The sequence below is a fragment of the Ictalurus furcatus genome, chromosome 4, assembly GCF_023375685.1.
Source record: "Ictalurus furcatus strain D&B chromosome 4, Billie_1.0, whole genome shotgun sequence".
Lineage (NCBI taxonomy): Eukaryota > Metazoa > Chordata > Actinopteri > Siluriformes > Ictaluridae > Ictalurus > Ictalurus furcatus.
The window spans coordinates 14,934,609-14,957,913 of record NC_071258.1 but is presented as its reverse complement, the minus strand read 5'-3'; the positions used below and the strand labels follow the sequence as shown (position 1 = coordinate 14,957,913).

The window sequence follows — 23,305 nt, the reverse complement described above, 5'->3', positions numbered from 1 at the left end:
GAGCCACTCGGAAATAACTGCTCCAGAAGCTGTGACGCATTCAGGCTTTTTCGGGAGCACGCCACCGCTATAAGACGCCGGTAAATCGCACACTGAGCGAAAACCAGTAGAAAACTAGCGATCAGAAAAAACTGCCAAACATGCAAAGAACTGCTGTATAAAGTTTTGCAGGAAGACCGCTAGAGCGGAGCTGCCATTTCCTGATAGTTTCTCTGCACGGCCCTCTCGCGCTTTGCTGATTGGCCTGTACCGCTGACACACAACTCAAGACGCACGCGTAAAAGGTTTGGTTGTGCTGATTACGCTTTTGATTTTCTCAGCCTCTGAGTGGTCGATCATGTCGAGTTTGGGCTTGTTTGAAAGCTAGAAGTATCTACAATTGGTCCAAGTGGGTGTCAGTCAAGTTCGACTGCCCGATTGAAATTTAGGAGGCGGATTGTTCAGCATAGCCAAAGCAGATTAGCTTTTTTTAGATGGTGTCTCAGTTCAGTTTATGGCTAATTACTAAATTCCAGAGGGGTGGGATACCAAAACACTTAATGCATTTTGAAGAGGACATTTGTGACTAAATATGGAACTTTGCATTTGTTTTCTTCAATAAAGCTGATGGACTTTTTACCGATGGAAATGTGCATGATTTATAAAACCGCAAGCAAACTGGATTTTCGTCTATGTAGGTTATGTAAGGTAGTAAACGTTTATACAAGTCCGATCTTTGGTTTAAATGTTATAATTTTATTGTGGCAGTTGTATACGGTGTTTTACTATCAAAAAAGCTTTAGTCGTGCTCTCCGATTTATCTCTGTCTCAATGTTTTCGTGGATAGTTGTGAATTGTTTGCCCAGCAGGGAGCTCAAACTCCGCCCTTTTCCCATCCCCCTGGCTCACCAGCAGTTAAGCACACAGTCATGAAACTGCACAGAAAGCCACAAGTGTCCTGACTAATCTTGTACCAGAACTGCGGTGATACAATAATTCATTTGTTTATACTAATTGAAAATGTCCGATAAGTCTTTTTCCATTCCGCCGGCGGAATGAACGCTAGTGTCTGGGCGAAAGGGGTTAAAGCAGTCTTTTCCAGGTTAATTTAGATAAGAAGCACCTACAGGCAATTTATAAATTACTCTCAAGTCAGGTGGTCACTGACTGTGTAGTTTACAACGTCACTGTTTAATCCTTCTTCATAGCTTAGTGTAGTGAAGCACTACATTCAGGGGAAAACGGTATCCAGAAGTGATTTGTGTTCCTTGTGAGCAAAAAGGAATGACTATTGCGGTCATAGTTAACAACAAATGGATGTTCTTCTCAGTAATTCAATATTGCAGTAAAGTGATTCAGATGAAATGAATCCCAAATGATTGTAAATATATATTTAAGACACTTTCTTTCTTCCTTTCCAGAGTATATAGTAGCGTTTAATGGGTACTTCACGTCAAAGGCACGCAGTCACTTCATCAGCAGTGCCCTGCAGAACGCCAAGGCAGTGAACTGGAGAATTGTGCAACGTGAAAACCCAGCCAGCGACTACCCCAGTGACTTCGAGGTGGTGCAAATCCGACAGGATGCACACAGCAGTCTGCTCACGCTGCAAGACCACCCCTACATCAAGAGAGTCACCCCCCAGCGCAAGGTCTTCCGTACACTCAAACTGCTCAACGGTATGTTCAGGTCTACATGTAGCCATTACTCTATCCACTTCAGCTGCACACCATATCAACTATCAGACTAACCATTTGTAGCATGTTTACTCTCTGTTTATATCTGAAGCACACCGTGCTTGTGAATGGGCAGTGTGATGGCAGGAAGAAATACAGCGTGATGTGCAAGGATGTTGTAACGTCCTGTACACTGACATGGCCAATACTGCACATTTAGTTAAATTGTGATTTTATATATATATATATATATATATATATATATATATATATATATATATATATATATATATATATATATATATATATATATAAATCTTTCCATTTTTAAAACTTAAAACTATATGCAAATTCCGTTCATTATTGTATTTTTATCTCATGAAACTATTATACAGAAAGAAGCACATGATTCACTCTTGCCTCATTTGTTAATTTGAACCAAATGCAGTGACCGAAATTGCACTCTGTAAAACCCAAAGTATAATTCACTTTTTACACTCATGCTAGGAACGGCGCAGAGTATGTGTGACGCGTAAGCATGTATTTTACGTTCACCGCCAGATTTTTCTAACCACGTGTACTTTGTGCAGGTTGCAAATGCAGATTTAATTTTTTTGCACTATTTAGTTGTTCCACAAGGTGTCAACAGTGACCCAGGATCGTTGATTCTCAAGGCAGTCGAAGAAAAAATTAAATAAACGGAAGAGATGGGAACGAGTGCAAGTTAGAACAACAATGGATTGTCGCACAGACCATCTTATCTTTCTCTGTTTTATTATTTCTTCTTCCTCTAGTACCAACAAGTGAAGCAGAATGTCTTTCTCCTCCATTTTTCTTCGTGTTGTTGTGATTCTTCCTTGTTATCGTCCTTCACACCAGAGGACCTGCTTTATTGCTCTGTGCTGACTCTTGTAGGCCACGAGGGGTAGTGCAAGTTGTTGTAATGCACATGCGTCGACCGAGGCTATGCGTACGACTATGTGCACACGCTAGTAAAAAAAACAAAGCATACTTTAGGCTTAAGGGGACTGTTGCCCACTAGGGGAGAAAGCAGCAGATGACCGCAGTCTGGTTTGAGTGAGAGGAAACAGTTAGCTTGGAAAGAATGCTGTCTTTTTCACACGCACACTCCCACTAAGGCTACGTCAGCATTAATCCAGATAAATTTGAAAATTGATCTTTTTCTCTACATTTTGGCCTTCCATCCACACTGAGACGGCGTTTTGTCCAGTGAAAACCAAAGTTTTTGAATTCATTCTCCCAAGTGGATAAATTTGAAAACGCACTCATGCGACCCATTCAACTCAGAATAAACAAAGATGGTGGAAGATATTTTTCTGCAGTTGCGCCTGATGTCCCGTTTGATAGCTTTTTGGAAAATGTTTGAAAATGCCAGTGTAGACTGAGAGCGTTTTTAAAATGAAAATACAGTTTTCAGATCTATCTGGATTGATGTGGACGTAGCCCAACATGTCAGTCTGCAGCCACTATAAAAATCCTTGTTCATAACTGGTATCAACATCTATATCTGATGATCATTATTAGTGTACAGGTGTGAACAGAGTCAAATGCTATTGTTTTCTGATCGCTGAAACCACATTTAGTCAAGGGCCGCTCACGTGGCCACTTAACATTTAAAGTGTGATGAGATACATGCAGCACAATTGAGTTAACAAAGGCAGCACCAAAACCTGGTCACATATGGGCACTTTACACATTTGAGACATTAAAAGATCTGAAGGGTACTGAGGGCCTTAAAAGTGTGATATCCCCCAACTTCACAAATGCCCACCAACATCCACACTCATACAAAAAACAATATGTAGCAAAAGTCAAAGGAACAGTGTAGGATCCTGTGTGTAGTTTGATATTCATTGGATATGGAGAGTAAAAATACATCTGTGTCCAGGGAACTCAACTCAGAAAAACTGCATTATGTCATGGCTAGTTTCCCATTACATAGTCTGTCAGTCTGAAGTGCACTCCCACACACATCCCACTTTCCTTATCCAACCTAGCAGCCAGTCGCACAGGTTCAGTAAGAACATACTGAAGAAATGATTAATTGGCTGCCAGTCAGTTTTTGAATGATGCATAAGTAGGACCTAATCAGTGTAGCCTTACATATATATAGTAGAAGTAATCATCATTAAACTTCACTAGGGCCATGTCTGTGAGAGCCAGCATGGGTGGAAAAAATTTAAATCTAATTATAGTCTGTGGAGGAGGACTTGGGGCATGTCTAAAAAAAAAATAATAATAATTCTCATGAGTGCCCCTTGAAATGATTAGCATGGCAGGTCATTTTATTATGCCCACTCTCCTTCTTTGGATATTTAGATCTCTGCATAAATAAAGTTTTTACCACTCTCTGATTTTGCCTGAACTTCAGATTGTGCCTCAAAATAGGATTAATAATTATCTCACAAGTGACTGTAGTGCTTGCTGAACTCACGAAGCGGCTGTGGTTGCAGAGATGTAACATGTCAGCATGGTGAATCTCCTGTGTTCGTTGTTGATTTTATAAAATTCTGCAGTCATCTGTTTAATTCTGTTTAAGTCTGACCTTTTAGCTGTGGACCAGCAGATTTGGGTAATGTTCAAGTCAACCATCGGAATGAGGAAAAATGTGATTTTGACTGAGGCATAATTGTTGGTGCCACATGGGCTGGTTTGATTCTTTCTATAATTGCTGATCTCCTAGGATTTTCATGCACAAGAGTCACTCGAGGTTACTCAGAATGGTGCTATAAAGAAAAAACATTCAGTGAGCTGCAGTTCTGTGGACAGAAATGCCTTGTTGATGACTGAGGTCAACGGAGAATGGCCAGACTGGTTCAAGGCACAGTAACTCAGATAACCACTCTACAATTGTGCTGAGTAGAAGAGCATCTCAGAATCCATAACAAGTCGAACCTTGAGGCGGATGGGTTACAGCAGCGGAAGACCATGTCGAGTTCCACTTCTGTCAGTTAAGAACAGGAATCTGAGGCTGTAGTGGGAACAGGCTCACCAAAACTAGACAGTTGAACACTGGAAAAACGTAGCCTGGTCTGAGTGATCTCGGTTTCTGCTGAGGCACACAGATGGTAGGGTCAGCATTTGTCACCAGCAGCATGAAACCATGGACCCAACCTGCCTTATGTCAACGGTCCATCTTGGTGGAGGTGGTGTAATGGTGTGGGTAATGTTTCCTTTTACTTGTCTTCTAATGGTTACTTCCAGCATGTTAATGCACCATACCACAAGGCAAAGGTTTCATGAACATGACAATGAGTTCAGAGTTCTTCAGTGACTTTCCCAGTCACTGGATCTGAATCCAGTTGAACACCTTTGGGATGCAGAAATTCATAGCATGAAAGTTCACCTGAAAAATCTGCAGGAATTGTGTGATGCAATTATGTCAACATGATGAACCAGAATCTCAAAGGAATATTTCAACATCTTGTGGAATGGCATGAAGAATTGAGGCTGTTTTGAGAGTATTAGTAAAGTGTTCCTAATAAAGGGCTCAGTTAGTGTATGTGTGTGTTCGCATGATAAAGTAATAAATTATGGGAGAAAAATATGTATTTGTAGATCAATCAAACTTAAAATGCAAAATTATGCTAATTAATTGGGTAGTTACTAAATTTCTGTCCTGTCCTGTGTGCACAGAGCCAGGTCCATAAGTATTTGGACAGTGACCCAAATCTCGTAACTTCTGTAAGATTTCAGACAGTCGTTGACTGTGAAGGATTTGCATCCAAGTATTAAAAAATAATCTTTATATTTACAGCTGTTAGTTTGTCCAATTTCTTTTGAGCTGATGAAAATTGAGGGAATAGGTTTAAATGGCTTTAACTCCTAAAAGCTTAATGCAATATTTTTGTTAAACCCTTTGAATTAAACCTGAAAGAATACACTTTAATCACATCTTTATTGCTTTATTTCAAATCCATTCTGGTGGTGTGCAGGGGCAAATTTACCAAAATAAATATTTTTGTATGTGCGTGTGTGTAGTTTTTATGTTTTTCAGGAGTACTTAAGGAAATGGCTATTTGAATGCAGCATCTTTGTCTGATTTGTACAAAGCTGATGAAAATTGCATCAATTCTACTACAATTCCCTCTCAATATACTGTATCTTTATTCATTTATCTTTGCTCAGTTGGAGGCGATGGCAGCTCCTCCTGTAATGACACACGCTGGACACAGAAGTGGCAGTCATCTCGGCCACTGAGGAGGACTAGTCTGTCACTGGGCTCGGGGTTCTGGCACGCCACAGGTCGCCATTCAAGCCGTCGCCTGCTCAGGGCCATTCCCCGACATGTGGCCCAAATCCTGCAGGCTGATGTGCTGTGGCAGATGGGCCACACAGGTGAGTGTGTGTGTTTATTTGGTTGTTCACTGTGATTTCAAAACTCAGAAGATGCATATTTGCCTCAATTTGTTTGCTTGTACCAATATTTATTTGTTTATGGCTCTATGGATTTGCTATTGCCTGTCCACGTGTCCACTTTGGGGTGTCTTTTGTTTTCGTCAGTGATAGAGAAGTTTGCGCTGTTCTGATACTTTAATACTCTGTGCTGTTTGATGCCGTCGTTCTGAGCAGGCATGGGACTTCTTGACCCTCTGTGGCACAGTGTGAATGTGCTTGCTTAGTGTGAGGCTTGTGCAAATACAATTTCAGTTTAACATTTCCTTTCTGGAACTGTCACTTTCCAGCAGAGTAGCTGCTTCATGCAGGCAACGCAGGCCACGCACTTCGAGGATGTTCACCTTTTTTACTTTGTTGCAAATAAACAAATCACAGATATGACACAAAAGCATTTTTATTTAATAGCTGAATATTCTGGCTTTGTGAAACATTTCACAAACAAGTTAAATTAAATTATTTTAATTAATAGCATATTTTTTTTTCCAGATCAAGTACAAGAAAAAATTATGGAATCACATTTGTAATTTGCATTTCTAAAACAAATACAAGCACAAGTCTAAAAATGTAAATTAGTCTGCAGTTAAAAGAGAGTGCTTACAGACCTTAACCTTGGACTTATTGAAAGGAAACATGGCCCCAGTAAGAGTTGTCAGTTGAAACAATGAAAGGATCATAAAACTCCTTCAAGATGGAAATCTGACCCGGAGTGTGGCAAAAGATGTCGGTTGTTCCCAGTCAGCTGTGTCTAAAAGTTGGTGCAAGTATAAACAAAATGGGAAGGTTATAAAAGGAAAACATACGGATAGACCAAGGAAGATGTTGGAGCGTCAGGATAGAAAGCTCAAAGCAATTTGCCTTGAAAATGGAAAATGCACAACAAAACAACTGGAAAAACAAATGCACGGAATCGGGGGTCAATGTTTGTGACAGAACTGTAAGAAATTGGTTGAATGAAATAGGATTTACATACAGAAAACCAAACAAAAACCAGCACTTGAACAGAAAGAACACCTAAACAGAAGAAAACAAGGTTACAGAGGGCTAAAGAGAAGCAATCATGGAGTGTGGATGATTGGATGAAAGTGATATTCAGTGATGAATCATGAATCTGCATTGGCCAAGGAAATGATGCTGGAACTTTTGTCTGGTGCTGTTCTAATGAAACATATAAAGATGAGTGCCTGAAGAAAACAATCAAATTTCCCCACTCATTTATGACATGGGGTTGCATGTCAGGTAAAGGACCAGGGGAGACCTCAACAGTCAATGCACAGGTGTACACTGAAATTTTGGACACTTTTCTCATTCCATCGAAAGAAAATAGTCTTGGTGGTGATGGTCATTTTTAAGGATGATCATGTATCTTGCTACAGAGCAGAGTGTTGAAGCTTTTCTTCAGGAAAGGCAAATCAGTTCAATGACATGGCCAGTAAACAGTCAGGATCTCAATCCAATTGAAAATTTATGGTGGGAATTTAAAAAAATTGGTCCATGACAAGGCTCCGTCCTGCAAAGCTGATCTGTCAACTGCTGTTTGAGAAAGTTAGAACCAGCTTGATGGAGAATATTGTTTTTCATTAGTGAAGTCCACGCCTTAAAGAATTCAGGCCTTCATAAAAATCCAAAGAGGAGCAACAAAGTACTAATTGTGACCCTTTTTTTTTTTTTTTTTTTGATGATTCCATAATTTTTTTCTCAACATTGAGAGCGTCCATAATTTTTTCCTGTACTTGATCTGGGAAAAAAAAGCCATAATTTAAAATAATTTCATTAAACTTGTTTCACAAAACCAGAATGTTCAGCTGTTAAACAAAAATTGTTTTGTGTCATGTCTGTGATTTTGTTTATTTGCTATGAGGTACAAAAGCTCCGCTAAGTGTGGTGATTTCCATCATTTTTTCCAGGGGTTGTAGTAACTTATAGAATGTAACTTACAGTACTTTTCATTGCATGTTTTTTTTTTGTTGTTGTTTTTCATTAATAAATGAAAATCTTACCAGAAAATCATAAAGGTATTATAATTAATTTGTTGTGTATTGTTTGAGCTTTTTTTCCCCCCACAACCAGTTAATATTTTCTTAAAATTGTAATGTATAAAATAATATAAGATTACTGATATTCACAGTTAAAATATCCATTGAAAGAGAAATATCATTAATAGTTTTGTTACATAAAAGTAAACCCCTAAATGGAGAAAATTGTAAACTAAATCAGTAAAAATGCAGTCCATGTGGCTTTGACATGGCAGGTTTTGTGTCCAGGTCTGAATTCATTTTCATGATGATTCCTGGCTTCTTTGTAGGCTCGGGAGTTAAGGTGGCTGTATTTGACACTGGACTTAGTGAAAAGCATCCACATTTTAAGAATGTTAAAGAGAGGACCAACTGGACCAATGAGAAGACACTAGATGATGGTAAACCCCCAGTGTAATATAAAAAAGCAGACTAGAGACTGTATATTTCAGCTTTGTTTCAGTGAATGTCTGTGAGTATGTTACATGTGCACATGAATTGTTTGTTCTGTGTGTTTATAGGTTTGGGCCATGGCACCTTTGTGGCTGGAGTTATAGCCAGCATGAGGGAGTGTCAGGGCTTTGCTCCTGACTCTGAGTTGCACATTTTCAGAGTTTTCACCAATAGTCAGGTACATATGCACAGCATATCGATCCTTTTGCTTTAGGTGTACGAATGATGTATCTATAGTTTAACCCATGGTTGCTAGCATTATTCTGCAAATTTATTTACTGCACCACCCTAGAATGTTCTTTAATTAGTCTACAAAAAGATTATTGAGTGTTTCTCCTGTGGACATTTTATTATGGAAGTGGTGGAATGGTGTTTAATTTTAGCACTGCCCCCACACAACTTTGTATATAGAGAGTCCCCAGAGTGACATAATCATTATGACGCTGAACGCTTTTCTTAAACGAGCACAAAAAGGATGTAGTCAGAAACATGAATGAGACAATCCATAATATTCCTCTCAGGTGTCCTACACATCTTGGTTCCTGGATGCCTTCAACTATGCTATCCTGAAGAAGATCAATGTCTTGAACCTCAGCATTGGTGGGCCAGACTTCATGGACCATCCATTTGTGGATAAGGTGTGCTTAGTGTCTCTTTTTGTCATCTCTGATGTCATAATTGGGACACCTGGATGTTTGTATGTAAGGGTTTTTCAGGTATTTTCAGGGTGTTTTCACGGCTATTAGTCTATGCAAAATGATTGTGCAACTTTGGTTTCACACTGCATATAATTAAAGAAACTAAAAAAGCTCACAAATATCACCCAAGCGTGGAGAATGCAAAGCTGGCACTTAGAAAATTATATAAATGACTTGTTTTGTGTAGCATAACCTACTTTTTTGTTTGTAATTCCAAATTTCTAGAACACATCACATTTCTGCATGGCTGCGGCTGTTATTTAGCTCATTTACATGCTGTGTTTGGCTTAATTCGGTGTTGAATCACTTTCAATATTGTGAAGAAAGATATAACCCACCGGGTACAATGGGGAAAAAAGTAAAAAATTTATTAAAGTATAAAATATATTTTTAAAGTATAAAAATTTGATATACAGCACAAAAATGCCAGACAGCAACGATGCTAGGGTTCCACTACAGCGAGAAAGTGATTCAACATTGAATAGGTTTCGCTTGGAATCAGACCAAGACCACCTTGTTCAGAAACAGATCAGTAGTTTTGGTCCACACCTGAGTGCGATTCTCACCTGCCCAAACAAACGACACTTTTCTCAGACATGAGAAAGCTACTTTAGAATAATAAAGGGACTGACATCAATATCTTTTTAGACTTGTGCATTGAGATTCTAAAAATATACCCGACTGCAGTGTATAGCCTACACATTTCTGAGCCGATATCAGTTAACCTTCGCAGCCTAACCTAGAATCAGTCAACAGAACATCATGAGTTATTAACAGGAATGCAGCTACTGATTTTCAAGCACAACACATCAACACACTAAAAGCTACAGGGAATGAAATCTAGTTATTTAAATATTCACACACTGTTTACCATTGCATGAAATAATGTTCAACCAGTGGCTCTTTCCTGGCTTTACCTTAGGTTTGGGAGCTCACCGCAAATGGGGTTATCATGGTGTCTGCTATTGGGAATGATGGCCCTCTCTATGGGTAAGTGGTAAAGCTAATAAAACCGTGCAACAAATTGTTCAAATCTTTATTTTTGTGGTAATAATTTATGTAATTTGTGCAACATTGTTGTGTGAACATTACAGTACTCTAAACAATCCTGCTGATCAAATGGATGTGATTGGGGTTGGAGGAATTGATTTTGAGGACAACATTGCTCGGTTCTCGTCTCGGGGCATGACAACATGGGTACGTCCTGTTTCATAGCAACACCACTGAACTGCAGCCCTCACCTAAAGGCTTATGCATGGGCTTGTTGTTGCATGACCAAGGACTTTGTGCTGACCTAGGAGATGCAGATATATCCTACTTAACATCTGATTTGAACAGCTGGTGTTTTAGCCTGTTCACCTTCAGGAAAGGTACATCGATTGTAACCTGAGTTTTGCTCACAATTCAAAGGTCTCTTAAGAGTCATTAATTCTGTCTGGGAGCAAAAAGCACTGAATCATACTTGAGCTGGTGCCCTAACCTAATGATCAGCTGTTCTATCTATTCCCAGTGAGATATCTTTGGTAGACAAAATGATGAGCATGTTTTGCTTTTGGTTCTTATGTAGACACATAATGTGATGCTTTATCTATCTATCTATCTATCTATCTATCTATCTATATATATATATATATATATATATATATATATATATATATATATATATATATATATATATATATATATATATATATATATAAAATTTATTTATTTATTTATTTTTCAGCAAAAAAAGAAACATCACTTTTTCAGCAGACTGTATTTTAAATATAATTTTTGTAAAATCCAAATAAGCTTCACAGATCTTTATTGGAAAGGGTTTAAACAATGTTATTCATGCTTGTTCAATGAACCTTAAACAATTATTGCATATGCACCTGTGGAACCATCCTTAAGACACGAACAGTTTACAGACGGTAGGCAATTAAGGCCACAGTTATAATAACTTATGACACTAAAGAGACCTTTCTACTGACTCTGAAATACACCAGAAGAAAGATGTCTAGGGCTCACCTGCGTGAACATGCCATAGACCTGCTGCAGGGAGGCATGAGGACTGCAGATGAGGCCAGGGCAATAAACTGTAATGCGTAATGTAAGATGCCTGAGACAATGCTACAGGGAGACAGGAAGGACAGCTGATCGTCCTTGCAGTGGAAAATTACATGTAACCATGTGTCCCCCCCCAGACGTGATGGAGAACTTGCGAATGCCTTGGTGGAAGAGTGGAGTAACATCTCACAGCAAGAACTGACAAATCTGGTGCAGTCCATGAGGATGAGATGCACTGTAGTACTTAAAGCAGCTGGAGGATACACCACATACTGACACTTAATTTTGATATTAACCCCCGCCTTGTTCAGGGGCTCATTATTCCATTTCTGTTTGTCAAATGTCTGTGAAACTTGTTCAGTTTATGTCTCACTTGTTGAATTTTTGTTAACAGTTCTTAAAGCGCACGTATTATGGTTTTGAAACGTGCCTAATTTTGTTTGGGGTCTCGTACAATAGATTTACATGCATCCAAGGTCAAAAAACACTTTAATGTGCTCATAATTCAAACTGCAGCATTACTTTTTTTCCCCCCAGTGTCACAAATGACTCGTTAAATGATCCGTTCTAAAGGATTCGTTCTAAACTCCTCCTTTCAGAGAGCATGCTCTGCTCTGATTGGTCAGATGTCCCAGTCTGTTGTGATTGGTCTACTGCTGTCAGTGTGTTTCAAAAAGGAAACGCCCACTACCATAACGAGTTTCAGCTCCGTGTGGAAAAAAAAATGAAGACCGGAGGCGGGACTTTTTGTTACAAACCTACTTATTTTAGTATAGGAAGTAAAGTCTGGAATTACTAACGACTTGTTTTAGTTGTTCAGAATCGGTTCTTTTTATTTTTGGAGTCAATAACTCTGTTTGTCCTGCGGTTTGGTTTTTGAAACTTTGTAGGTTTTTTACATTCACAAACAACTCTATAACACACTACATGAAAGGTACTATCTGAAAAACTGTAATAGGTGCACATTAATACAAATATTTACATGTTCAGAAATTAGCTGGAAATAAAAGCAGTTGATTGTGAGAGGATGTTTCTTTTTTTGCTGAGTGTATATATAATCCAGACTTATAATAATTAGGTTATTGACTCAGGATGACGATATGGTCTGAACTTATGATGGTGGTTTGTATACATGTTAGAATAACTACTCTCTGTTTCTATCTTTCAGGAGCTGCCAGGTGGCTATGGCAGGGTAAAGCCTGACATTGTGACATATGGCTCCGGAGTTCGTGGGTCTGGACTGAAAGAGGGCTGCCGCTCTCTGTCTGGCACCAGCGTGGCCTCTCCTGTGGTGGCTGGCGCAGTCACTCTTCTTGCCAGGTGAGACACGCCAACACAAATCCTTTCTCTTTTAGCCTTTCTCTTTTGAGACAACATAGAATCAATCAACAGATGTTTTCCGAAATATTTTCTTTCAGTTAGGTGGATTTTATCATGAATAGCTTGTAACAAAATGAGATGCAAGATTTCACCTCTACTGAAATTTCCTCCTTTCCTCCCTGTGAGGTTTAAAGGATTATTATGGCTGGCTGTAGCCCTTCCGTTGTGTTGTCATCTTGTATTGCTTTAAAGCCAGTTTGCATTATGTTCATGTCTGGATATAACCACCCAAAGTTTTCACATCACATGACCTGTGTCCTGTTTAATTTTTAGTACTTTGTGCTGTCTGGCATATTATACTGTATATTATATTTTTGATACATATTTATTTTTCATTGTACCAAGTGGGATATATATCTGTCCTCAGTTTTCTGGATTCTGTATGTATAATGCTGTCTGGTTTGACATGCAGTCGTTGGTGGAATGTCCTTTCCAAACCCTTCAAAACAAACGGTTGTGGCTACCACAACTGCTGCTGTATTTTGTATTTCTTTGGAAGAACTACCACTGATTTATTTGTAACAATCTTTGAATACAGTTTTTTATTTGAGATAGTGTATAACAGTGCTTAAGAGAGTCACTGCAAAGAGAGCCCGATAAAATTAAACAAGAGGCAGACAATTTCTCTGTTCATGTGGCCAAATATTCCATTTGCGCTTCCACGTTCCTGTGGGACTGGTGAGTCATTGAAACATTTCTTTTGTGCCACTGATGATAAAGGGAAAAAAACAAAGACAGTGAATTAAAAGAATCAATCTCATCTCCCTTAGAGAGAAAGCTTCAGATACTTTGTCTTGCTGTCATGCTGCCTTTTTTATGTAGGTCAGTTAATATGAACTGGACTGCAGCAATCTGAGGGTCTTTCACACTCCACTTTCAATGTCTCTATTCTCATTTCATGGTTGTCAGCAGTACTTTCGTCCTGCCCATGTGGCCTTTTTTCTTCTGGCTAAACAGTAATAACTTTGGTCAAATTAATGCAATTTAACTCAATCTCTTTTGATATTTGCAAGTGGTTTGTTAGTATCCCATGTTATCTCTCTCTTTTTTTTTTATTTAAATTTTTTCCCATCATCCTCTCTCTACCATAGTACGGTGTTGAATCGAGAGCTGGTAAATCCAGCCAGTATGAAGCAGGCTCTGATTGCATCAGCTCGCAGGCTACCTGGAGTCAACATGTTTGAACAGGGCCACGGCAAACTGGATCTGCTCCGAGCTTACCAGATCCTCAACAGCTACAGACCCCAGGCCAGGTAAGACATGCTTGCACACACGTGTGTACCAGTGCTAAGCTATGCCCATGCTTGGCTGCTGTTGCTGTGTAGGTCCTGAGAAACGGAGGACAGTCTCATTGCATTAATCTGGTTACAACACCAAATAATAGATCAGTTTTAGAAATCAAGAAAGGTTTTAGGAAGATACCTGGGTCTTCAGTATGTGTTAGGAAGACACATTAACTTCAAGTTTCAATCGACTTTGACAAATTGATGATGGCAGAATTAAGATAAGTTATGCGATTACTATTTGCTTGAGATGACCTAGCTAACTTAATTCATCAAGCATCTGGTTAACACCAGCTTTTTAGTTGAGCAAAGATCCAAATGGTTCTAGCTAACACTGTCTAATGCTTCATGTTTCAGTCTCAGTCCAAGCTACATAGACCTGACAGAATGCCCCTATATGTGGCCCTACTGCTCCCAGCCCATCTACTATGGTGGCATGCCAACAATCGTCAACGTAACCATCCTGAATGGCATGGGTGTGACTGGCAGGATTGTGGACAAGGTAAAAAAATAAAAAGAAGAAAAAAAAGGGATGCATCAATGCTGACCTACATCCAGTACCATGTGGCATAAGCCTTGTGTACATTGTCATACTAAGGATCTATAGTTTTTCTTACAATGTAAATAACCTGATAAAACTTCTTTTTTGTAGCGATTGCAAGGGCAGCTGACCTGAGACCACAGTGCTGTATCAGCGAGCATGGAGCTTAAATATTAGCAAAAAAATGTGGCATGAATTACTCACACACGCAAAGATATATTCATCAGCGTGTAGCGAGCATGCAGAGAAACTGTCGATCATAAGAGCACATCAGTTCTGCCAGGATCTTTTTATCAATAGTTCCTTTCAACAGGGTCTGCTTGAAGCAAATCAAGAGCAGTTCATGGCACTCATTTGTATTTACCATGCTAGCTGATACTGCTCTGCGTGCTCAGGATGGGCGCCCTCATATTCGTATTTTATATATATATATATATATATATATAATATTGTTTTAACGTTGTAACATCTTCAACATGAAATTCAGTACAGGGAGTTCACTGCTAGCAGTACATGATAGCAAACCAACATAAACAGCACTAAATAAAATTTCCCATACTGTCCCTGATTACTTATTTCAGTATTGGTATCAGTATTATGGATTACTAAAAACTAATCATACTCTGTCTGGGGAAAATGGTATCCCTAGTTTTTATGTTTATTCCAATACATGTTAACAGTTCTTCCTTCAGTAACTACCTGTACATTCCTTCAATAGCCAATCTGGCAGCCTTATCTGCCCCAGAACGGGGATCATATCGATGTGGCTGTGTCTTACTCGGCTGTGCTGTGGCCGTGGGCTGGCTACCTGGCCGTATCTATATCCGTGGCCAAGAAAGCGGCATCCTGGGAGGGAATCGCTCAGGGTCATGTGATGCTCACTGTGGCCTCACCTGCAGAGAATGATGTAAGTAAAATTGAGAAATGTCTGTGCTATTCCCTAGCACAGTATTTGTTCTGAAATCTTCTCCAGGAAAGCAGTCTCACAATGTGTGACCATTTGTATGTGTGTAGTCAGCAGTAGGAGGGGAAATAACCTCTACAGTGAAGCTGCCGGTGAAGGTGAAGATCGTGCCCACACCTCCTCGCAGTAAGAGGGTGTTATGGGACCAGTATCACAACCTGCGCTACCCACCTGGCTATTTCCCCCGAGATAACCTGCGCATGAAGAATGATCCACTCGACTGGTAGTTTGAGAGCACTTAACAATTTATTCAGTTTTATCACGTCAGTTACTTGAAAAATCTAAATAGGGCAACATTCTGTAAAATTCCTTATTGTTATCCTATTTTCTGTAATTGCCTTCAAAACACAAATGCAAATTATAAAGCATTTTTTTAATGAATTAATGAATGTATTTGTTTGTATAGGAATGGTGATCATATCCATACCAACTTCAGAGACATGTACCAGCACCTCAGAAGTATGGGGTACTTTGTTGAAGTTTTGGGTTCACCCATTACATGTTTTGATGCCAGTCAGTACGGTAAGGGTATAGATTAGACTTTAGATTTGTGACTAAATCATCTATAAAATCTCAGATCAGCAATACTGTAGAACTGTATTAATTCAATAAGATATGTGTCCTGTGTTTTAAATGCAGGTACTCTGCTGATGGTGGACAGTGAGGAGGAGTATTTTCCAGAGGAGATCACCAAGCTGCGACGGGACATAGATAATGGTCTGTCGCTCATCGTCTTCAGTGATTGGTACAACACCTCAGTTATGAGAAAAGTGAAGTTCTACGATGAGAACACCAGGTATCAGTCACTATATGTTTGCTGGTTTGTTCTTTCTGAACAGCTACATTTCCTTGACATTTGTATGAAAGATATGATTGTGTAAAGATACATAAAGATAATATCATGCATTAGAGGATTAATTATATTAGCTCATAAATCTCAAAGTGTTAACATATTTACATTTCATTTATTTGAGCCTGTTCATATCTTATGAAGCCTTGTAATGTATGTATTACCTGTGTGAACAGACTTGTTTGCTTTTGTAGGCAATGGTGGATGCCAGACACAGGGGGCGCCAATATCCCAGCTCTAAATGACCTCATCTCTGTATGGGGGATGGCCTTTAGTGATGGACTATATGAGGGAGACTTCACAATGGCAGATCATGACAGTAAGATTTTATTATAGCACACTGTATTTCTCATTTATTGGTTTAACTACAGTAAGAAAGACACAGACGTTGTAAACAGGTTACAAGTGTACACGGGTAACAAGTATACCCGAAAGTGTAGTACACATTGTGATCTATTCTCTCAAACCACATTCAGAGTTTTTCTGGAGCACATATGATCACACTGCATTTGTAATATAAACACTAATGCTTTTCGATGCTTCATGGGACAAGAATATTTCATTATCTTGATAAAACAACTATTTAGCTCATGACCTTAGAATTTGGTGAGGTATTAATCAGGACATAGCCTCAAACAAAACTAAGTTGAGAAGATGTCGCACATGAATTATTCTATAGGCTACTACTCTAATGAATTTTTAGGGTAACCTCGTAATAGTCAACAACATGCAGTCATCCAGTATGCAGTATAGCAGCTTGTTTTGAGCTGTTTTAGATGTACTTTTGCCCAGTCGTGTTCGATACAGCTGGTACATTCCTGTCGTCATTAACCATGGTTGCCAGATTTCAGTCAAATGTTTATCGCAACTACAAACCATACAAAAGATGTGAAATTACCACAAAGAAAATCCAGGCATTGGAAAAGGGACACGCATTCTTTTTTCTCAGTGTTTGCATGGAAATATGCAAAAATACAGGTTTCGTACGGTCATGAAAAACCTGGGAAAAGTCATGGACTTTTAAAATGGCCATTTTCAGGCCTGGAGAAGTTTTGGAAAAATAAATGAACCCAGAAAGTTTTGTAAAAGTCGTGGAAATTTGCTTCACAAATATCTGTATAATAGAATATATGTTTAATTGTTAATATTGGTTAAAAAATACTTAACATTCGGGCGAACAGTCGTGCCACGTAAGGTTACGTCCTCTAGGTAGGGTAAAGTCTGGCACGGTTGCAGCTTGTTCTTTTGAGTCAGGGCCGTAACCACCATAGACACTGAGGGGGACACGTCCTCCCAATAATCAGATATGACCAAATTCCCCTGTTAGAATGACAAAAAGTTACATGTTTAGGGTGCTCTGCTTCTGTGGTCTAGCAACGCTCGTCAATGTCAAAATGTTTGATCAGATCAAACAGGGCGGGGCTTTACTGTTCACAGAAGCCGTGTGATGCTTCAGTTTTAATGGTGAAAGAGTGCCAGGTAAAATGTAAGCTAAGTAGCTAACGTTAAATATTTGACAACTGTTTTACGATAGAAACGTTAAACGACCGACAGTAATATCCAGGGATGCAAACATTTACGTGATTTATGTAATGTGTCCTGGTCCATGTGATGAGACGAGAAACATTAACCGAGCCGTTTTCAGTGTATTAGGCAGAAGATGAAGAATGAATATGTGCATATTGTGAATGAATGTAATGAAGGTGGTTACCTGGCTTTACTGGTAGCCTTTCAGTAAATTCACTTAGCTGAGAAAATAATTCATAAAACTCAATTGGAGGAGTTATTATCCTCAGACTTAAACTAGAACATGATCAAACGCGTGGCTTTGACTCGAGTATGTTTTTAGGTTGTGGTTAGGACAAAGTCATTTTATTAAAATAAAATATAATTTGCAAATCTAGTTCTTTAACTGTTTAATTTATTCCTTTAATTATTTTTTGGACAAAACCCACCAAGTGTCTGCAATAATTGTATTTTGATGCTAGTCTGTATGTCCTTGTGAGGTCTGTGCTCAAAAGTTAAAGGGGTAGTTCCCCTAAAATGAAAATTATCATTTACTTACCTTTATGTCATGCCAAACCCAAATACTGTTACTTTTCATAACATAAAAGAAGACACGTTTCCACTCTATTACAGCTCTATTCCATAAAATGGCAGAAGATAGCGATCATGAGCTTTAAAGGTGCACTATGAAAACCATACGCCAAGTGGCCATACTAGAGATTTGTGTTGTATGGACTGCTTTTATTGTACAAGTATAGCTGCGTAAACATTCATCAATACAAACTGACCTTACTGTAGTCTGTTTGGTTTGGTTTAATTTTAGTTAAGATATACTGTGTTAAATTTTGACATGGGTTTTTATTCTTATTTTGCAAGTATACAAAGACATTTCAGGGACAGGAAAATTTGCCTCAAAAGTCATGGAAATTCATTGGTAAAAATGTGTATGAACCCTGAAAATACCTTACAGTAGAAATGGAAAATCCTGTACATCATAGACGCACTGTCTGCAAATACACTTTGCCTTTGTTTGTAGTAATCTATTAGATTTAGTTCAGATGGATTCACTAACACTGAATTACATATGAAAGTTAACTCATAACCACCTTGTTGCTATTGTCTTTGAAGGATTATCAGGTAATCCAGCCTTAAGGAACCCCAGTGTAAGGCGAACGTTAATTCTGTCTAAAATGTAGGGGTTTATATTGCAAGAGCCATGTGACCCCATCGTAGAAAATCACATGTGCTGGGGATCATTTGACGTTGATCTCAACAGCTGCAAGTAATTTGCATTCATTTTTCTTAAAATTTGTTACAAATTTTCTGTCACATGAAGTAATAAGCACTTCAAATAATGTATGCATGATTCAAGAAGAGAAATATGTCTTATGGGGGGGGGGACGTGACCGAATTCTTCTATGTGAGCGTTACAAAAGGGAAAAAAATGTATTTAAAAAATAAATGAAATAAAAAAACTTCAACTGTGCTCCTAAATTTTTGTAATTTTGTACTCCTAAAAAAAAAACTGTCTTGCGTCTCTCCTCCTGTAAACACTGTTATTGCCTTTTCTGCATACACATGAATTGTTTTCATTTGGTTGCATATTGTTATATTTGATCACATATTTTCATTTGGTTGATGGCATTTTTATTTTTACTTATCCTATATTTTGGGTACAATTTTATTTATATTTTGCTTCTACGAGATGATGCACTTTAAGGACCAGTCTAATTTGATGCAAAGATTTGTACATTAGCAGGAATGTAGCACAACATGGAGGTGAAATCAGCGGTCTGTTTATTTAAATGTGAAAGTGCAATAAAAATATGTTGTCACTAAAATCAATGAATAATCATGATAAATAATTGAGATCTCAATATTGATCAAAATAATCTGGATGATCATTTTGGCCATAATCGTGCAGCCCTACTTTCTGTAGAATATATCATAAATAATCACCCCCAGTGGTATGAAACTTTTAAATTAGTTATGGTGCAAATAGCTACCATCAGAAGTCACATAATTAGGTGAATGAGGCCCAACTGTGTGCTGCTTGTCACAGGTTCTGAATATATCAAACCTGGAAGGCTCCAGAGTTTGTTAGAACACATACTTAAACATGCAGCATAACGATGACCAATGAGTTATCAAAACAAGACCAGGACAAAGTTCTGGAAAATTATCAATCAGGGTTTGGTTATAAAAAAAATATCCCAAACCTCTCAAAGTGCATCATTAAATCCATGGTAAAAGAACAACTGTGTCAAGAGTCCTACAGGTTCATTTAATTTCTTGGTTGTAATATTAGTAAATGTAGAAAAGGTCATATACAAGTCAGTATACATTATTAACCTAATATAACATTTAATAAGTGTTAATGGTGCATATTTAGCAATCCTCTTTAGTCATTAAATGTGAACACATGTGGTCAGACACATCGAGACACATGGCAAGGCCATGTGTGAACTGCACTCTGTCTTGGCTAACCACTTAATTTTAATACCTGGTGTAAATGGGGTCAAAGTGAAGACCAGTCCATGCAGAGTTTATTGTAATGATCCACTAGTCCACGTCATTGGTATTTATGGTTGAGAGTTGGTTGTGTTCATCCATGTTAACATATAATATCCTCTCTCTATTTCTCTCTCTCTTTCTCTCTTTCCCTCATTAGTGTACTATGCCTCAGGCTGTAGCATATCACGCTTTCCAGAGGGTGGGCTCGTTATTGCACAAAACCTAAAGGATCAAGGTAAAATCACCTACTCTTGTTGCACATTCCTGCCACAGCTTCACTCTTGTTACCATGGCTACCAGTGATTTGCTGTCATTCTCTGGTTCTTTGATTCTTGAACACAATGCACAGACAAACCCAAGCCTAGCTGCTCTTTATATCTGTTGCTAGGACTAGAGGTGTTAAAACAAGAGACTGCGGTGGTGGATAATGTTCCAGTGCTTGGATTATACCAGACAGCTTCAGAAGGAGGAGGTCGCATTGCACTGTATGGAGACTCGAACTGCATAGATGACAGTCACAGGCAGAAAGGTGGCATTAAATTGTCTTTTAAAATGGTCTTTGTAGTTCTCAGAGTAAGCTCTGGGAGAATTTTCTGGGCAATATTGATGTGATGGCAAATTAAATTAGGAAAATTGTTGCTTATATGATGTAAAGTATTTGCAAGTTAATCATACTATATCCTGAACATGGTCTTAACCTTATTCTCTTATTCTGCTGTCTGGCTTGATGTTGGTGTGTGTCTGTAGACTGTTTCTGGCTTCTTGATGCCCTGCTGCAGTTCACATCTTACGGTGTGACTCCACCTAGCTTCCTTCACTCACAGAACAAAGTTCCAGCTCCTACAGGCAATGACAGACCGCTGCCAGAGAGACTGGAGGGTAAGACCTGACGACACTGGAGATCAGCTTCATGTTCTTCCAGATTACACTGCTTTACCAACATTTCTGCTACAACTTTGGTCAGGTTAATCCTTAGAGACTTGACATTGGAATTGGTGAATGAAATGTTTCTGAACGCCAATAATAATAATAGTACTGTTTTCTTCTTATTCTTTTTGTTTTGCAGGTAATCACCTTTACCGCTACTCAAAAGTGCTAGAGGCCCACCTGGGTGACCCGAAGCCACGCCCTTTACCTGCCTGCCCTCACTTGTCTTGGGCCAAACCTCAGCCACTTAATGAAAGTGCTCCCAGGTCAGTGCATATGTAACTACTGCTTTACCATCAGGGTCCAACAGATTGGATTTAACTTTGTTTTCTCTGCAGTAACCTGTGGAAACACCAGAAGCTGCTGTCTGTGGACATGGACAAGGTGGTGCTACCCAATGTAAGGTCATATCGACCCCAGGTCAGACCTCTGTCACCAGGGGAGAGCGAAACCTGGGACATTCCTGGAGGTGAGATGCTCTTAAGACCAGGCCTTATTTGGCCAATACATATCCTGGCTAATTAAACAATCCTTCATTAAACAATGTATAGGATATCTTTGACAAATTTTCAGTCATTGATGACTAATTGAATATCTAGAAGTAAGTAATAAGCACATGGCTGGATGTGTGTTATCGTCTGTTATAGACACAGATGGTAATTAATTACAGGACAAAGAACAACTTAAAATCTCCTAGTTACCTGTCTGTAATAACACGCCTCCAACAATTCCGCTGTCATGTGAAAATAATGCACATCATGTTAGTTTCTCACACTGCCTAAATACTGGGGAATTTTTATCCATTTGTTAAACTTACAAAATCTCTCACAAATGCTTCTGAGATTACCTGTTTGTCTCTTGGATGACTAGACAAAGACAAGAATGAGACATTTATCTGTCTATTGTGTTTTCAGGTATAATGCCGGGTCGCTATAATCAGGAAGTGGGTCAGACCATTCCCATGTTTGCTTTTCTGGGAGCCATGGTCGTGTTGTCCTTCTTTGTGGTGCAGCTGACTAAGTCCAGGAACAAGCCAAAGCGCAGGAAACCACGCATTAAAAGGCCCACCTATCTCCAGCAGCAACAGCAACAGCAGCAGCAACAGCAGCAACAGCTCCCTCACACAGGCAAAAACCCTAGGTGTGACATTGCCTCGCTCTGAAAAATTAGCACACCAAGACTTTGAGGTGGTGGATTAAATATGCTACAGACTAAATTGTCATGTGACACATCGTGCTTATGAAACTGCCACCTTGACCTCCATTTGTGGGGTTTTCTTATGGACATTGATGTTCCTTTCTCCAAATGAACCTTTCATTCCAATGACCAATTTTTTTTAAATTTTATTTATTAACAATATTTGATTGATTCAGCCCTTGATATGTATGTCAAAATTGACAACCATGAAAAAAGCGATTTAGTACATGGTGTACAGTCCTGGATATTTTTAAATACATTTTTCGTACCTCTTTGTCTTCATAGTCAAAATTTGGGATGGAGTCGTTTTGTTCTTTGTGTCCTGTTTGTGTTTTTTTTTATTATAAGCTTCTGATAATTTTGTAAATAGCAATCATGATTTTTCACCTTTCTTGGTGGGCTAGCATAAAAAATGTCATCTGCAATAAAGCATTACACCTGCTTCTGCTTTCTTATTGCATCTAAGGTAAGTCTTTCTAAACCAGGGTTACAACAACAGTTGATCACTAATTTAAACGTGATCGCAGATGTAATATGAGATCTTTTTTATTAGAGTAAACAAATTCAAAAGCAAACATAAAGGGATACCAGGGCCTTCATGTTACATGTAATATAATGGCTGCTTTTGAGCTCCTGATTTCTTTCTCTGTCTACAAGTTTATTATACAAGTGAGCAACCTTGAGGGATTCACGCATATAATAAGCAGTGAAATGACATTACTGTCATAGATTTCCGTGCTTGTTTGGGTGTATTAATTATGGTAGGGGTTTAACATCCCATAACACAAAATTCATGTAAGGATCATCCTGTTCGCTGGATTTGACTACTACACCAAACCAGTGGTTTGACTTGA

The 23,305-nt window shown here is 38.7% G+C and overlaps 1 protein-coding gene across 1 annotated transcript in view; it reads left to right on the top strand.

Moving 5' to 3' along the window:
- The window catches only part of mbtps1 (membrane-bound transcription factor peptidase, site 1), a 39,827-nt gene extending 16,934 nt beyond the window's left edge, over positions 1-22,893 (top strand). Inside the window, exons 2-22 of the mRNA XM_053623153.1 lie at positions 1,401-1,658; positions 5,805-6,014; positions 8,377-8,487; positions 8,608-8,717; positions 9,061-9,177; positions 10,160-10,227; positions 10,332-10,434; positions 12,458-12,609; positions 13,761-13,922; positions 14,310-14,454; positions 15,212-15,400; positions 15,508-15,680; positions 15,864-15,979; positions 16,097-16,253; positions 16,502-16,626; positions 20,485-20,562; positions 20,716-20,856; positions 21,075-21,206; positions 21,394-21,520; positions 21,593-21,723; positions 22,169-22,893. Coding sequence (XP_053479128.1) covers positions 1,401-1,658; positions 5,805-6,014; positions 8,377-8,487; positions 8,608-8,717; positions 9,061-9,177; positions 10,160-10,227; positions 10,332-10,434; positions 12,458-12,609; positions 13,761-13,922; positions 14,310-14,454; positions 15,212-15,400; positions 15,508-15,680; positions 15,864-15,979; positions 16,097-16,253; positions 16,502-16,626; positions 20,485-20,562; positions 20,716-20,856; positions 21,075-21,206; positions 21,394-21,520; positions 21,593-21,723; positions 22,169-22,416 — 3,053 coding nt within the window. The 3' untranslated portion in view covers positions 22,417-22,893. The remainder of the gene's footprint in view (positions 1-1,400; positions 1,659-5,804; positions 6,015-8,376; positions 8,488-8,607; positions 8,718-9,060; positions 9,178-10,159; positions 10,228-10,331; positions 10,435-12,457; positions 12,610-13,760; positions 13,923-14,309; positions 14,455-15,211; positions 15,401-15,507; positions 15,681-15,863; positions 15,980-16,096; positions 16,254-16,501; positions 16,627-20,484; positions 20,563-20,715; positions 20,857-21,074; positions 21,207-21,393; positions 21,521-21,592; positions 21,724-22,168) is intronic.
- The last annotated feature ends 412 nt before the right edge of the window (positions 22,894-23,305 follow it).